The sequence below is a fragment of the Anguilla rostrata genome, chromosome 9 (genome assembly GCF_018555375.3).
Source record: "Anguilla rostrata isolate EN2019 chromosome 9, ASM1855537v3, whole genome shotgun sequence".
NCBI lineage: Eukaryota > Metazoa > Chordata > Actinopteri > Anguilliformes > Anguillidae > Anguilla > Anguilla rostrata.
In genome coordinates this window covers 51,150,872-51,166,725 of record NC_057941.1, presented here as the reverse complement: position 1 = coordinate 51,166,725, position 15,854 = coordinate 51,150,872, and the positions used below count along the sequence as shown (strand labels likewise).

The following is a 15,854-nucleotide window of genomic DNA, read 5'->3' as shown; positions in this document are numbered from 1 at the left end:
CACAGAGTAAGTGAACCCAAGGAAGATGCCCACAGTTCAAAGTAAAGTGAGAGAAAGGCGATATAAAAAGGCATGTTTTCAGTATGCAGCAAAGATAGACACAGTAAAATTTCTGCAGTAAATAAAATTCTGCAGATCTATCTAACACTGTATTCCCATTCATTTGATTCAATTTGCCAATTGCTATTACAGTTCATAGTTAACTGGAGTGTGTGGAAAAATGAACATGCTTAAAAGTACCAGTCAGCCAATTGTGATTGAAAAATGCATTCATTTATTCATTACAATGATTTGTATCTTCCTTCTTCTGTACTGCTTTTTAATGGATTCTGTGAATTCTTCCGTCTTCAGCGAGTAAATGATTGGATTAAGCATAGGCGGCAAAACCATCGCCAGAGATGTGTTGATAATCCTGACGTTATGGTGAACGAAGGAGCCGATTGCTCCATAGATGATACATACAGGAAAATAATACACACCCACCAAGATCAAATGTGCGGTGCAGGTTTTCATGGCTTTGAGTCGCTCTGAAGCTGTTGCAATTTTCAATAACGCACGGGCTATGCAAATGTATGTACCTGTAATAAACAGTAATGGAAGCCATAACATCAGAGCAGGAAGTGTCCAACTCAACACATCACTTGGAGTGTTGTCATTGCATGCTAAACGGTATGTGGGTCCGTGATCACAGAAATAGCTGTTTATCACAGTGGATTTGCAGAATGACAGTGTGTTAACAAAAAGTACTACTGTGAGAATGGCCAGTCCTGCAATAATCCATAATATGATTGTGATCACCAGCATTGATTTATTTGTCACAATCTCATTGTATCGCAGTGGAAAGCATATAGCAACACATCTATCGTAGGACATAACAGTGAGAGTGAAAGACTGCATGAAGAGAAACCAAATAACAAAAAACATATTAGTCAAGCAGGCCTCATAAGAGATTAACTGTGATTTAAACAGGAAGGTGTCAATCAATGGAGGAACGATTGCTGTGCTCACACACAAGTCAGACACAGCCAAATTAAACACTGCAATGTATTTCGGACTGTGAAGACAGTGGTCGGTGTAAATCACAAACATGACAAAAGTGTTTCCCAGAACAGACAGAGTATAAACAAAGCACAAGAACACATAGTAGTATTTTGTGTGGGGAATACCGGACAAACCACTTATGAAAAAGTACTCAGGATGCACAATAGTGGCATTAAAAAAGGTTGAATTTAGGGGGCTCATTGCAGGTTTGTTTGCTCTTTGCTTTTTCTCACACTTTGAAAAAGCTGTCCTTTAGGACCTGAAATTAAAGAAAAAATGGGTTTAGTGAGATATCCTGATTTTCTTTTATGCAGTAGGATCTCTCTGATTCAAGACAGTTTTCTCCCTTGGAAGACAATAAAGTACACACTAACCTTAACTTTAACCTTAACCTGCAGGAATAGATTTCTTAAACAAAGTAAACAATATGTGGTTTGTCAAATAATTATCTACATAAACGAGCTCAGATTTATTATCTGGTGTGTCTCAAAAAAATTGAGACAGAATTGCAAGTCTTCATTCATCCCAGTGATCAGTGAATGAAGAACATTCTTTGAATTATTCTTTGTCATAATGAACATACTAAACACTTTTGTGACATCGTGGATCATACAAATATTACATTCTCATTCCATTTTTTGTCTTTGAAAGCAAGAGCTAGTTTTATAGTTAAATCTCTCCCATACATACAACTCCCATGGCAATCTGTATAGACTATAATGTTTTGTATTTAAATGAAAGACAAATTTTTTCTCAGTTACCCCTGGCTGTAGCAGGTTCTATCAAAACGATGCAATAAAAATGATTAATAATGAAAAGTGCAAAGGATAAGTATTGAAATATTTAATATTTTACATTTGTTTTAGAATCCATTCTCAAAGTGATGTTATTGCTATGCACATCAAGCTAGCTGTTGAATGGCATCACATTTATTATTAGATTATATGAATAAAGAAATATATTAAGGTACTACTAATACTTACCAATAATTGTAGACTAACTGTCCAGACCACAAGTGTCGTCACTAAATGGAAAAATCATGTACAAGAATATTTTTCCATAGTCAGGAAACTAATGCATAGCAGTATGTTGCATTAGTAGGGTGTACATCTCTCGATTATGGAATGTGTTCGAAAAGCAAGGTTCATGTACTGCAGTTTTTATGTCAAATCATTAGGGTAAAAGAACTGGCAAAGGATTATTTAAAATAAATGAACTGTGATGCAATGATAAGGCTTGATTGTGTGTGCTTTTTTGAGGGCCTTTCTTTAACCCTTTAAGGTGTGAGATCACAAATATGTGATGAGAATATTCTGAACTGAACGTTCTAATGCTGATGTAATAATCCGTGATGGTAACTGAAAACAATGGAGTTCTAGAACACTGGCTTAGAATTTTGAAGCAAAAAAAAAGGAATATTCTCAGGGTCTAACATGCTCCATGAATGGCAAAGCCACACAAAGAAAAGAGAAAATCTGCCAAGGCAAGCAACATACAAAAGGTGATCACCTTGCCTTCCCACAAGAAAATAAAACCACCTATACTATCATGCAGTGTGCAAAAATGTACCCAGGACAGCTGCTTAATGCATTGCAGGGCCTACACACCATTCACTCACACATTGATACCTATGGGCATTTTAGACTCTCCAATTAGCCTAACCTATTTGCCACATGTAAAAAAAAAAAACAGCTGCAAATAAAAAAACATTTATAATAATAATAATAATCATAATAATAGTAACATTTAAAATAATAATAATAATAATAATTATTATTATTATTATTATTAGTAGTAGTAGTAGTAGTAGTAGTAGTAGCAGTAGTAGTAGTAGTAGTATTTTTATCATTATTATTATTATTATTATACCCTGCTATCTTGAGACCTGCACGCAGGAAGGCCCCAGTGGCTGGGATTCAAACTGGGGACAGTCCTTTGAGTTGTTATCATTGCTCTTCACAACTTGTACTTTTGTATTCTACTTTTAAATTATTGTCACACTTCCATTTGAAATAGCAGTGAAAACATTTATTTGCCACATGTAAAAAAAAAAAAAGCTGTAATAAAATAACATTTATAATAATCATAATAATAATAATAATAATAATAATAATAATCAATTTAAAACAATAATAATAATATATTATTATTATTATTATTATTATTATTATTATTGATATTATTATTAGTAGTAGTATTAGTAGTAGTAGTATTTTATTATTATTATTAGTAGTACTAGTAGTAGTAGTAGTAGTATTTTATTTATTTATTTATTTATTTATTTTTTATTATTATTATACCCTGCTATCTTGTGAACATTGGAATAATAAGAAGCAATAGCTGATATCATGTGCTTTGGAGGGGAACACCTGCTTGCTTGCCGCATTCTAAATCAGAGACAGAGGTTTCAATGATCAGTGCAGAGTAGGTGTTCCAAACTGCAGGTTAAATGGAATAAAAGGTACAATAAAATAAAAAATCTCATATTTTTACTCTGCAAGACTGCTCATCAATGCTTCTCAATGTTCAGAACAATTTGAGGGTCAGACAGGTAACTCATCCTGAGATTTCGGCTTTCGATTTTATTGTACACTTTAATTTTACCATTTCGCAGCAACGTTGGCTCATATATGATTGGTTGCCTGGTGAGCCAATCAGGACGCAACAAGAGATACACAGACTTCTTTTGTCTACTTGTTTAGGGGTTAATTATATCATTTCCCATAGGCCAAGCAGAATTTGACTACAGATGACAATCAGTGTGTGACAACAGGAACACCTGGCACCTGTTACACCGATTTCCACCAAACCACACCCTGGCAGTACTGAGCTCCATCTCCTGTTTGTCCCTGTTGTTTGTAATTAGGTAGTAACGTATCTTAGCCTCTGACTTGTAACGTGTAAACTACAGTTCCCAGCCTGCACTGGTGGTGGGTGCCTTTCTTGGCTGAGCTATTCAGGAACTCTGAAATTGATGGCCTTTTAGTCCTGTGGGCACAATAAAAAGTATGACCACATATATTATCACAGACTAGCCAGATAGCCATATCTCATGTTCCTTCTATGATTGATTTTCCTTAACCTTTTGATGGGCAGGTTTTTTGGAATGCATTTTCAATATTCTATCTCAGTGTTCTTAAACTCCATCATTTTCAGTTGCCAGTAATGATTGGTGCATCAGCATTGGGATATTCAGTTAAGAACATCCTAATCATGCATTTGTGATCTTACTCCTTAAAGTCTTACTACAAATATTGTTGATTGCTTTTAACAGCAAATGGGTTTAAGGACGCACTGTAAGATGTAGAATTTGTATAGTTACTAATCCCATGGTGGATGATGACAGTTAATCTCAATAGAGCCAAAGGAACTAAAAAAACAGGCATGTTTTCAGTCTGCAGTAACGATGGACACACATTGAAATTTCCAATGTGTTAATTAAACTCTCACTATCTTTCACTGTATTTCCATTCATTGGACGTTATTTGCCAATTGCTCTTACAGTTCACAGTTAATTGGAGCGTATGGAAAAATGAACATGCTAAAACATACCAGTCAGTAATTTGTGATTAAAACATTTATTCATTTATTCATTACAGTGATATGTATTTTATGTCTTCTGTACTGTTTTTTAATGGATTCTGTGAATTCTTCAGTCTTCAGTGAGTAAATGATTGGATTAAGCATAGGCGGCAAGACCAATGCCAGCGACGTACTAAAGATTCTAATGTTTGGGTGAATGGAACCCATCGCAGCATTAATACATACAGGAAGATAAAATACACTCACCAAGATCAAATGGGAGGTGCAGGTTTGCATGGCTTTGAGTCGCTCTGAGGCGGTTGCAATTTTCAATAACGCACGGGCTATACAGATGTATGTACCTGTAATAAACAGTAATGGAAGCCAAAAAATCACAATAGGCTGAATCCCGCCCATCATATAACTTGGAGTGTAGTCATTGCATGCTAATCGAAACGTGGGTCCATGATCACAGAAATAGCTGTTTATCACAATGGATTTGCAGAATGATAGTCGGTTAATAAAAAGTACAGGTATGAGAATGGCCAATCCTGCAATAATCCATAATATGGTCGTGATCACCAGCATTGACTTGGTTGTAATAATTTCATTGTATCTCAATGGAAAGCATATAGCAACACATCTATCATAGGACAGAACAGTGAGACTGAAAGACTGCATGAAGAGAAACCAAAAAACAAAAAACATATTACTCAAGCAGGCCTCAAAGGAGATTAACTGTGATTTAAACAGGAAGGTGTCAATCAATGGAGGAACAAGTGCAGTGCTCACACACAAGTCGGACACAGCCAAATTAAACACTGCAATGTATTTCGGACTGTGAAGACAGTGGTCAGCGTAAATCACAAACATGACAAAAGTGTTTCCCAGAACAGACAGAGCATAAACAAAGCACAAGAACACATAGTAGTATTTTGTGTGGGGAATATTGGAAAATCCACTTATGAAAAAGAATGCAGGATGCACAATAGTGGCATTTAAAAATGTTGAATTTAAGGGGCTCATCACAGGTTTATTTGCTCTTCGCTGTCTCTCATTTTTCACAGAACAGCTCCTTAGGACCTGAAAATTAAGAAAAATAGACTAACCTGCAGAAATGAATTCCTCAAACACTACAAAGTTAACAAATGTGTGGTTTGTCAAATACCTAGCAACATACAAGCTCAAAATGTATTATCTTGTGTGTCTCAAATGACAAAATCAAGAGACAGAATTCCAAAGCTTAATTCAACCTATTTATCAATGACTGCAGAACATTCTGTGAATTCTTCTTTGTCATACTTTCAGTGAACACCTTTGTGACATCATAGAACACATACAAATATTACATTCTCATTCCACCCTTTTGTCTTTGAAAGCAAGGGCTAGATTTACAGTTAAAGTTCTCACCCATGATCATCTGTATAGACTATAATGTTTTATATGTGAATGAAAGACAAATTGTTATATCAGTTATGCCAGGCAGTAGTAGCTTCTATCAGAATGCTGCAACAAAAATGATCAACAATTTATAGTGAAAAGGATATGTATAAAAATTCCTGATATTTTACGTTTGTCTTTTCGGAATTTTAAAAAGGAAAAGTTTGGAACAATATCGTATCAAAACATTCAATGGAATTTGTTTTTGCTCCTCATTAAAATTCTTCAATATTCTTTTGTTAAATTTTTTAAATGCATAGTAAAATAGGTTTAGAGTCCATTTTGAAAGTGATTTTATTGCTATGCACATCAAGCTAGCTGGTGAATGGCATCACATTAGATTATATGAATAAAAAATACATTAAAGTACTGCTAATACTTACCAATAATTGTAGACTAACTGTCCAGAACACAAATGTTGGCATTAAATGGAAAAATCATGTATAAGAATCTTTTTCTATAGTCAGGAAACTAATGCATAACAGTATGTTGCATTAGTAGATGTACATCTCTCGTCTTGATTATAGAATGTGTTTGATAAACAAGATTCATTTGCTGTAGTTTTTATACTCTGTAGTGTCAACTCATAAGGGGAATAGAACTGGCAAAGGATTGTTTAAAATGAATGAATGATGATGCAATGATAATGATAACCGTTGGTTGTGTGTACTTTTAATGCAAGCCTTTTGTGAACCCTTTAGGGGGTGAGGTCATAAATATGTAATTAGAATGTTCTGAACTGAACATTCTAATGCTGGTGTAACAATCACTGCTGGTAATTGAAAGCAATGGAGTTCTAGAACACTGATTTACAGTAGAATTTTTAGAAGAAAAAAAAACATTGGAGAAAAGGAATATTCTAAGGGTTAAACATCCTCTACATTTACAGGATGTATACAAGAACTACTACATTTTGGGAAATTAACCCGTAAACCCAGTTTAAACATATCCTTTCTGGGGTTTAATTTTTGATCTGCTGTTCAAAACATTTATTTAAATGATGTCTTCTTCCATGAGGCAATTTTTGTTATTTGACACATTAACGTGACACAAAGTTTGAATGACCACTTTCTCCTCAGACGGTAGGATGAAAAAACAACAGAGCCAAGCAGCATTAAATAACTCAGCAAACATGGGCAGCAATGAATTGGAATAGGACTTGTTTAATTTGTGTGACCTAAGATAGCTAATATTGCTTGTTGTAAGATGGCCTCATTCTTCTATTGTCAGCACTTTTAACAGTAGGCCAAAATTTAGCCGGTTTTATTTAATGACTTAGAGATAGTGCTTTGTATGAATAATAACCTGCCATTTTTGTACGTTGAAAACACGTTTTGTTGAGATATCATTTCTTTTTTGTATTGAGTTTGTTATGAGTAACTTGCAATAATAATGCATATACATTTATGAATAATAAGGCAATTAAATCTAGCTCAATTGGAGGTAAAAGAACACATAGGCATGGATTGACCAATGTCTTCCTTACCATGAATTTAATATGAATAAAAGTGTTTGTCATATTTAAAATGGACACTGTAAGCATTATGGATTAGTTATTGCATAGGTGATAGACATACTAAATTGTTTGTATGTCAGAAGATGATCTATAGGCCTGGATAAAAATGAGCATACTAAAACATGCCAGTCAGTCATTAGTCATTAAAACATTTATTTAATTATTCATTACAGTGATGTGTATCTTCTTTCTTCTGTACTGCTTTTTAATGGATTCTGTGAATTCTTCTGTCTTCAGTGAGTAAATGATTGGATTTAACATTGGTGGCAAGACCATCGCCAGTGATGTGTTGACAATCCTGACGTTATGGTTAACGATGGAGCCGATTGCTCCATAGATGATACAGATAGGAAAATAATACACACCCACTAAGATCAAATGAGAGGTGCAGGTTTTCATGGCTTTAAGTCGCTCTGAAGCTGATGCAATTTTCAATAACGCACGGGCTATACAAATGTACGTCCCAATTATAAACAGTAATGGAAGCCAAAAAATTGAAACAGGATGTGACCAACTCATCACAAAACTCGGAGTGTTGTCATTGCATGCTAAACGGAACATGGGTCCATGATCACAGAAAAAGCTTTTTATTACAATGGATTTGCAGAATGACAGTCTGTTGATAAAAACTATAAGTATGAGATCGGCCAGTCCTGCAATAATCCATAATATGGTTGTGATTACCAACATTGATTTATTTGTCACAATCTCATTGTATCTCAGTGGAAAGCATATAGCGACACATCTATCATAAGACATAACAGTGAGAGTGAAAGACTGCATAAAGAGAAACCAAAAAACAAAAAACAAATGAGTCAAGCAGGCCTCATAAGAGATTAACTGTGATTTAAACAAGAAGGTGTCAATCAATGGAGGAACGAGGGCTGTGCTTACACACAAGTCAGACACAGCCAAATTAAACACTGCAATGTATTTTGGACTGTGAAGACAGTGGTCAGCGTAAATCACAAACATGACAAAAGTGTTTCCTAGTACAGACAAAATGTAAATAAAGCACAAGAACACATAGTAGTATTTTGTGTGGGGAATATCGGAAAAACCACTTATGAAAAAGAACTCAGGACGCACAATAGTGGTGTTTAAAAAGGTTGAGTTTAAGGAGCTCATTGCAGGTTTGTTTGCTCTTCGCTGTCTCTCACTTTTCACAGAACAGCCCCTTAGGACCTGAAAATAAAGAAAAATAGGCTAACCTGCAGAAATGAAATTCTCAAACACTATAAAGTTAACAAATGTGTGTTTTGTCAAATGCATAGTTACATATACTGTTCTGTTCAAGCTCAGATTTATTATCTAGTGTGTCTCATACAAAACAGTCGAAAGACAGAATCTCAAGAGTTAATTTAACCCATTAATCAGTGACAGAAGAACATTCTGTGAATTCTTCTTCTGTAATACTTTCAACAAACACTTCTGTGACATCATAAAACACATACAAATATTACATTCTCATTCAGTCTTTTTTCTTTGAAAGCAAGTTTTACAATTAAAGTTTTCACCCATGACCATCAGCATAGACTAAAATGTTTTGTATTTAAATAAAAGACAAATTGTTTTTCAGATATGCCTAGCAGTAGTAGCTTCTATCAGAACGATGCAACAAAAATGATCAACAATGTATTGGATATATGTAGAAATATTTGATATTTTACGTTTGTTGCTCAGGAATTTTAAATAGGAAAAGTTTGGAACAATATAATATCAAATATTACATTCTCATTTTTTGATCTTTGAAAGCAAGAGCTAGTTTCACAGTTAAATTTTTGTCTCCCATACATACAACTTCAATGGCAATATTTATGTATTGTAATGTTTCGTATTCTTATGAAAGAAAGTTACACCTGAAAAATTTATCTTTTTGATAATTAAAAGATGTGGTAAACAATTATTATCAGTTTATAGTGCAAAGCATATTTTTAACAAGGAAATTTTTTAACATGGAACATTATCATGTCAAAATATTCAATGAAATGTTTTTGCTCAAAATTGAAATTCTTCAATATGCTTATTTTACTTAAAAAAATGCATACAATAATTGTTTTACAATCCATATTCAAAGCGATTTTATTGCTATGCACATCAAGCTAGATGGTGAATGGCAGCACATTAGTTTATATGAATAAAGAAATACATTAAGGTACTGCTAATACTTACCAAAAATTGTCGACTAAATGTCCAGACCACAAACGTTATCAGTAAATGGAAAAATCATGTACAAGAATATTTTTCTGAAGTCAGGAAACTAATGCATAACAGTATGTTACATTAGTAGATGTACATCTCTTGACTTGATTGTGGAATGTGTATGAACAGCAAGGTTCTTATGCTGTAGTTTTTATACTCTGTAGTGTCAACTCATTAGGGTAAAAGAACTGGTAAAGGATTGTTTAAAATGAATGAACCATGATGCAATGATAACACTTGATTGTGTTTACTTTTTTTGAGCCAATCATTAATGCTTTTAGGGGTGTGATCACAAATATGTGATTAGAATATTCTGACCTGAACATTCTAATGCTGAGCGTTCCCATAATACTGTATGTCTCGATGCATTTTCCCTTCGTCAATATAACAAACTCGCTATAATTTACACATACAAACACTGAAATTGATTCAATTGTGTCCTTTATTTCAAGAAAATAGTTTTGCAATATATGGTTTTGAAATACAGCACTGGCTCATATATTACCTGCCCCCAAGGAGATTTTCCTCCATGCAACTTTTCAGCATTGATAGATGTTTTATCTCCCCATTGCTCTAGACTGCCACCAGCTCATGTGCCTGAGCTTGTCTTTACAAAACACAGCTTTGTGAAGTTTGAGTAAAAGCATGATAGCTGAAGATGTATTTTCCCCAATCGAAGCTTTTCAATTTTGTCTTTAATTTACTCAAGCTTATGCAAATCAAACATACAGGTAAAATTGGAGTTCAACACAGAGCGCAAAAAATTATTAACAAACAAAATCAACAAAATATTTTAGCCTCACATTTTGTAGATTTTTTATTTTTATTATCGCATTAGGGATTCATTGCATACAGTAATTCATAATGATGATGAGGAACATTCTATTAATCATAAAGGCATTTTTTTCAGTTTGTAATCAAATTCAGTGTCCCTCAGGTAGGGGTGGTGGTGGGGTTCATGTAGTAAGAGTAAGGACGAGTTCCTATGTTTTCATTCATAAATACATCTCGCCTACGTTTGAAACTTGACATGTTTCCAGTCTGCAGCAACGACAGACACACAGTAAAATGGCTAGTGTGTAAATTCAACTCTATCACAGTATTCTCCTTCATTGGACTTAATTTTACAATTGCTCTTACAGTTCACAGTTAATTGGAAACCTTGGATGTAAAATGAATATGTTTAAGTTTACTAGTCAGCTATTTGTGAATAAAACATTTATTCATTTATTCCATACAGTGATGTGTATCTTCTTTCTTCTGTACTGCTTTTTAATGGATTCTGTGAATTCTTCTGTCTTCAGTGAATAAATGATTGGATTTAACATCGGTGGCAAGAGCATCGCCAAAGATGTGTTGATAATCCTGACGTTTTGATGAACGAAGGAGCCGATTGCTCCATAGATGATACATATAGGAAAATAATACACACCCACCAAGATCAAATGAGAGGTGCAGGTTTTCATGGCTTTGAGTCGCTCTGAAGCTGTTGCAATTTTCAATAACGCTCGGGCTATGCAAATGTATGTCCCCGTTATGAAAAGTAATGGAAGCCAGAAAATCAGAATAGGATGAGACCCACTCATCACATAACTTGGAGTGTTGTCATTGCACGCCAATCGAAACGTGGGTCCGTGATCACAGAAAAAGCTGTTTATCACAATGGATTTGCAGAATGACAGTGTGTTAACAAAAAGTACTAGTGTGAGAACGGCCAGTCCTGCAATAATCCATAATATGGTTGTGATCACCAGCATTGATTTATTAGTCACAATCTCATTGTATCTCAGTGGAAAGCATATAGCAACTAATCTATCATAAGACATAACAGTAAGAGTGAAAGACTGCATGAAGAGAAACCAAAAAACAAAAAACATATTAGTCAAGCAGGCCTCGTAGGAGATTAACTGTGATTTAAACAGGAAGGTGTCAATCAATGGAGGAACGAGGGCTGTGCTTACACACAAGTCAGACACAGCCAAATTAAACACTGCAATGTATTTTGGACTGTGAAGACAGTGGTCAGCGTAAATCACAAACATGATAAAACTGTTTCCCAGTACAGACAGAGTATAAACGAAGCACAAGAACATGTAGAAGTATTTTGAGTGGGTAATACCGGATAAACCACTTATGAAAAAGAACTCAGGACGCACAATAGTGGTGTTTAAAAAGGTTGAGTTTAAGGAGCTCATTGCAGGTTTGTTTGCTCTTCACTGTCTCTCACTTTTCACAGGACAGCCCTTTAGGACCTGAAAATAAAGAAAAATAGGCTAACCTGCAGAAATGAAATTCTCAAACACTATAAAGTTAACAAATGTGTGTTTTGTCAAATGCATAGTTACATATACTGTTCTAGTGTGTCTCATACAAAACAGTCGAAAGACAGAATCTCAAGAGTTAATTTAACCCATTCATCAGTGACAGAAGAACATTCTGTGAATTCTTCTGTAATACTTTCAACAAACACTTCTGTGACATCATAAAACACATACTAATATTACATTCTCATTCAGTCTTTTTTCTTTGAAAGCAAGTTTTACAATTAAAGTTTTCACCCATGACCATCCGCATAGACTAAAATGTTTTGTATTTAAATAAAAGACAAATTGTTTTTCAGATATGCCTTGCAGTAGTAGCTTCTATCAGAACGATGCAACAAAAATGATCAACAATGTATTGGATATATGTAGAAATATTTGATATTTTACGTTTGTTGCTCAGGAATTTTAAATAGGAAAGGTTTGGAACAATATAATATCAAATATTACATTCTCATTTTTTGATCTTTGAAAGCAAGAGCTAGTTTCACAGTTAAATTTTTGTCTCCCATACATACAACTTCAATGGCAATATTTATGGATTGTAATGTTTTGTATTCTTATGAAAGAAAGTTACACCTGAAAAATATATCTTTTTGATAGAACAGATTCTATTAAAAGATGTGTTAAACAATTATTATCAATTTATAGTGCAAAGCATATTTTTAACAAGGAAATTTTTTAACATTGAACATCATCATGTCAAAATATTCAATGAAATGTTTTTGCTCAAAATTGAAATTCTTCAATATGCTTTTTTTACTTAAAAAAATGCATACAATAATTGTTTTACAATCCATATTCAAAGCGATTTTATTGCTATGCACATCAAGCTAGATGGTGAATGGCATCACATTAGTTTATATGAATAAAGAAATACATTAAGGTACTGCTAATACTTACCAAAAATTGTCGACTAACTGTCCAGGCCACAAACGTTATCAGTAAATGGAAAAATCATGTACAAGAATATTTTTCTAAAGTCAGGAAACTAATGCATAACAGTATGTTGCATTAGTAGATGTACATCTCTTGACTTGATTGTGGAATGTGTATGAACAGCAAGGTTCTTATGCTGTAGTTTTTATACTCTGTAGTGTCAACTCATTAGGGTAAAAGAACTGGTAAAGAATTGTTTAAAATGAATGAACCATGATGCAATGATAACACTTGATTGTGTGTGCTTTTTTTGAGCCAATCATTAATGCTTTTAGGGGTGTGATCACAAATATGTGATTAGAATATTCTGACCTGAACAATCTAATGCTGATGTAAAAATATGTACTAGTCATAGAAAACATAGAAAAGGGTCTGAATACTTGAGTAAATGTGATATTTCAGTTTTTTTATTTTTAATAAATTTGCTAAAATTTCTAAAAGCCTGTTTTCACTTTGTTATATGGGGTATTGTGTGTTGATTGATGAGAATACAAATAAATTTAATCAATTAGAATAAGGCTGTAACATAACAAAATGTGGAAAAAGTGAAGGGGTCTGAATACTTTCTGAAGGCACTGTATGAGAAGAAAGAGAGGCAGAAATGTGCTGGATGACAAAATAAATTATTTTTTTTTAAATATTGCACTTCGTATTTCTTTTACGACTTCTCCATTTTGTGTTCCATCATGGACATTTTAGCGATTTTCTCAGTTTTCTTTCGTATGTTCCCATAATATGTCATGATGGATTTTCCTTTGGTCAATATAGCAAAACCTCTGTACCGATATAACCCATCGCGCTGAACTGCTCCCAGCTCATGAGCTGGAGCTTGTCTTTACAAAATACAACTTGGGGAAGTTTGAGTAAAAGCATGATCACTGGATACATATTTCTCCCATTGAAGCTTTTTGATTTCTTTAATTTTCCCATGCTTATGCACATAAACATATAGGTAAACTGGGGATTCAGCAAAGAGGGAAGAAAAAGTATTAACAAACAAAACCAACAAAACATTTCAGACTTACATTTTGTAGCTCTTTTATTATTAGGTATTCATTGCATACAGTAGTTCATAATGATTATGAGGATTTTTTTTTATTATAAAAACATTTTTTTAGTTTACAATTGACTTCTATGTCCCTCTGGTAGTGATGGTGGTAGGGATTATGCAGCCCATACAACACAGTTCAGAGTAAGGATGAGTACCTATGTTTTGATTTGTAAACACATGTCGCATATGTTTGAAACTTGACATATTTTCAATCTGCAGAAAAGTTGGACACAGTAAAATGTCCAGTTTGTTAATTCAACTTTAACTATCTATCACTGTATTCCCATTCATTTGATTAAATTTGTCAATTGCTCTTACAGTTCACAGTTAATTGAACATGGTTAAACTTGCCAGTGAACATGATTAAATGAACATGGTTAAACTTTCCAGCCAATCATTTGTGATTAAAAAATGTATTCATTTATTAAATACAGTTAAGTGTATCTTCTTTCTTCTGTACTGCTTTTTAATGGATTCTGTGAATTCTTCTGTCTTCAGTGAGTAAATGATTGGATTAAGCATAGGCGGCAAGACCATCGACAGAGATGCGTTGATAATCCTGATGTTATGGTGAACAATGAAGCCGATTGCTCCATAGATGATACATATAGGAAAATAATACACAGCCACCAAGATCAAATGAGAGGTGCAGGTTTTCATGGCTTTAAGTCGCTCTGAGGCTGTTGCAATTTTCAACAACGCTCTGGCTATGCAAATGTATGTTCCTGTTATGAACACCAATGGAAGCCAGAAAATCAGAGCAGGCTGAGTTGCACCCATCACAATATTTGGAGTGTAGTCATTGCATGCTAAACGGAATGTGGGTCCGTGATCACAGAAAAAGCTGTTTATCACAATGGATTTGCAGAATGACAGTCTGTTGATTAAAATTACAGGTATGAGAATGCCCAGTCCTGCAATAATCCAAAATATTGTTGTGATCACCAGCATTGATTTGTTTGTAATAATCTCATTGTATCTCAGTGGAAAGCATATAGCGACACATCTGTCATAAGACATAACTGTGAGAGTGAAAGACTGCATAGTGAGAAACGCAAAAACAAAGAACATATTAGACAAGCAGGCCTCATAAGAGATTAACTGCGATTTAAACAGGAAGGTGTCAATCACTGGAGGAACAATTGCAGTGCTTACACACAAGTCAGACACAGCCAAATTAAACACTGCAATGTATTTTGGACTGTGAAGACAGTGGTCAGTGTAAATCACAAACATGACAAAAGTGTTTCCCAGTACAGACAGAGTATAAACAAAGCACAAGAACATGTAGAAGTATTTTGTGTGGGGAATACCGGACAATCCACTTATGAAAAAGAATGCAGGATGCACAATGGTGGCGTTAATGAAAGAGGTTGTATTTAGGGGGCTCATCGTAGGTTTGTTGGCTCTTCGCTGTCTTTCACTTTTGACAGAACAGCCCCTTAGGACCTGAAAATAAAGAAAAAATGGGCTAACCTACCGTAATGAATTTATCAAACACTACACAGTTAACAATGTGTGGTTTGTCAAATACTTAGAAACATAAACATGCTCAAATTGTATTGTCTTGTGTGTCTCAAACAAAAAAATCAAGAGACAGAATTCCAAGGTTTCATTCAACCTGATGAATCAGTGACTGCAGAACATTCTGTGAATTCTCCTTTGTCATACTTTCAGTGAACAGTTTTGTGACATCATAGAACACATACAAATATTACGTTCTCATTCCATGCTTTTGTCATTGAAAGCAAGAGCTAGTTTTACAGTTAAAGTTTTCACCCATGACCATCTATACAGACTATAATGATTTCTATTTAAATGA

At 34.2% G+C, this 15,854-nt stretch overlaps 5 protein-coding genes across 5 annotated transcripts; all 5 read right to left on the bottom strand.

Moving 5' to 3' along the window:
* Window positions 1–270: 270 nt before the first annotated feature.
* On the bottom strand, window positions 271–2,156 carry LOC135262458 (olfactory receptor 1E16-like). Its single transcript, XM_064349478.1, has 2 exons — window positions 2,025–2,156; window positions 271–1,300 (listed from the first exon to the last, which is right to left on the bottom strand). Exon 2 carries the CDS (start codon window positions 1,240–1,242, stop codon window positions 271–273), a length of 972 nt encoding a protein of 323 aa, XP_064205548.1. The 5' UTR covers window positions 1,243–1,300; window positions 2,025–2,156.
* A 2,467-nt stretch (window positions 2,157–4,623) lies between these two features.
* Window positions 4,624–5,620, bottom strand: LOC135262457 (olfactory receptor 51F2-like). The gene has a single exon (XM_064349477.1). It carries the CDS (start codon window positions 5,587–5,589, stop codon window positions 4,624–4,626), a length of 966 nt encoding a protein of 321 aa, XP_064205547.1. The 5' UTR covers window positions 5,590–5,620.
* A 2,055-nt stretch (window positions 5,621–7,675) lies between these two features.
* Window positions 7,676–8,815, bottom strand: LOC135264318 (olfactory receptor 1F1-like). Its single transcript, XM_064353180.1, has one exon. The coding sequence runs from the start codon at window positions 8,645–8,647 to the stop codon at window positions 7,676–7,678; it is 972 nt and encodes a 323-aa protein (XP_064209250.1). The 5' UTR covers window positions 8,648–8,815.
* Window positions 8,816–10,944: 2,129 nt separating this feature from the next.
* Window positions 10,945–11,926, bottom strand: LOC135262456 (olfactory receptor 51F2-like). The gene has a single exon (XM_064349476.1). It carries the CDS (start codon window positions 11,914–11,916, stop codon window positions 10,945–10,947), a length of 972 nt encoding a protein of 323 aa, XP_064205546.1. The 5' UTR covers window positions 11,917–11,926.
* Window positions 11,927–14,033: 2,107 nt separating this feature from the next.
* Window positions 14,034–15,424, bottom strand: LOC135262455 (olfactory receptor 52K1-like). Its single transcript, XM_064349475.1, has one exon. It carries the CDS (start codon window positions 15,422–15,424, stop codon window positions 14,450–14,452), a length of 975 nt encoding a protein of 324 aa, XP_064205545.1. The 3' UTR covers window positions 14,034–14,449.
* Window positions 15,425–15,854: the final 430 nt, after the last annotated feature.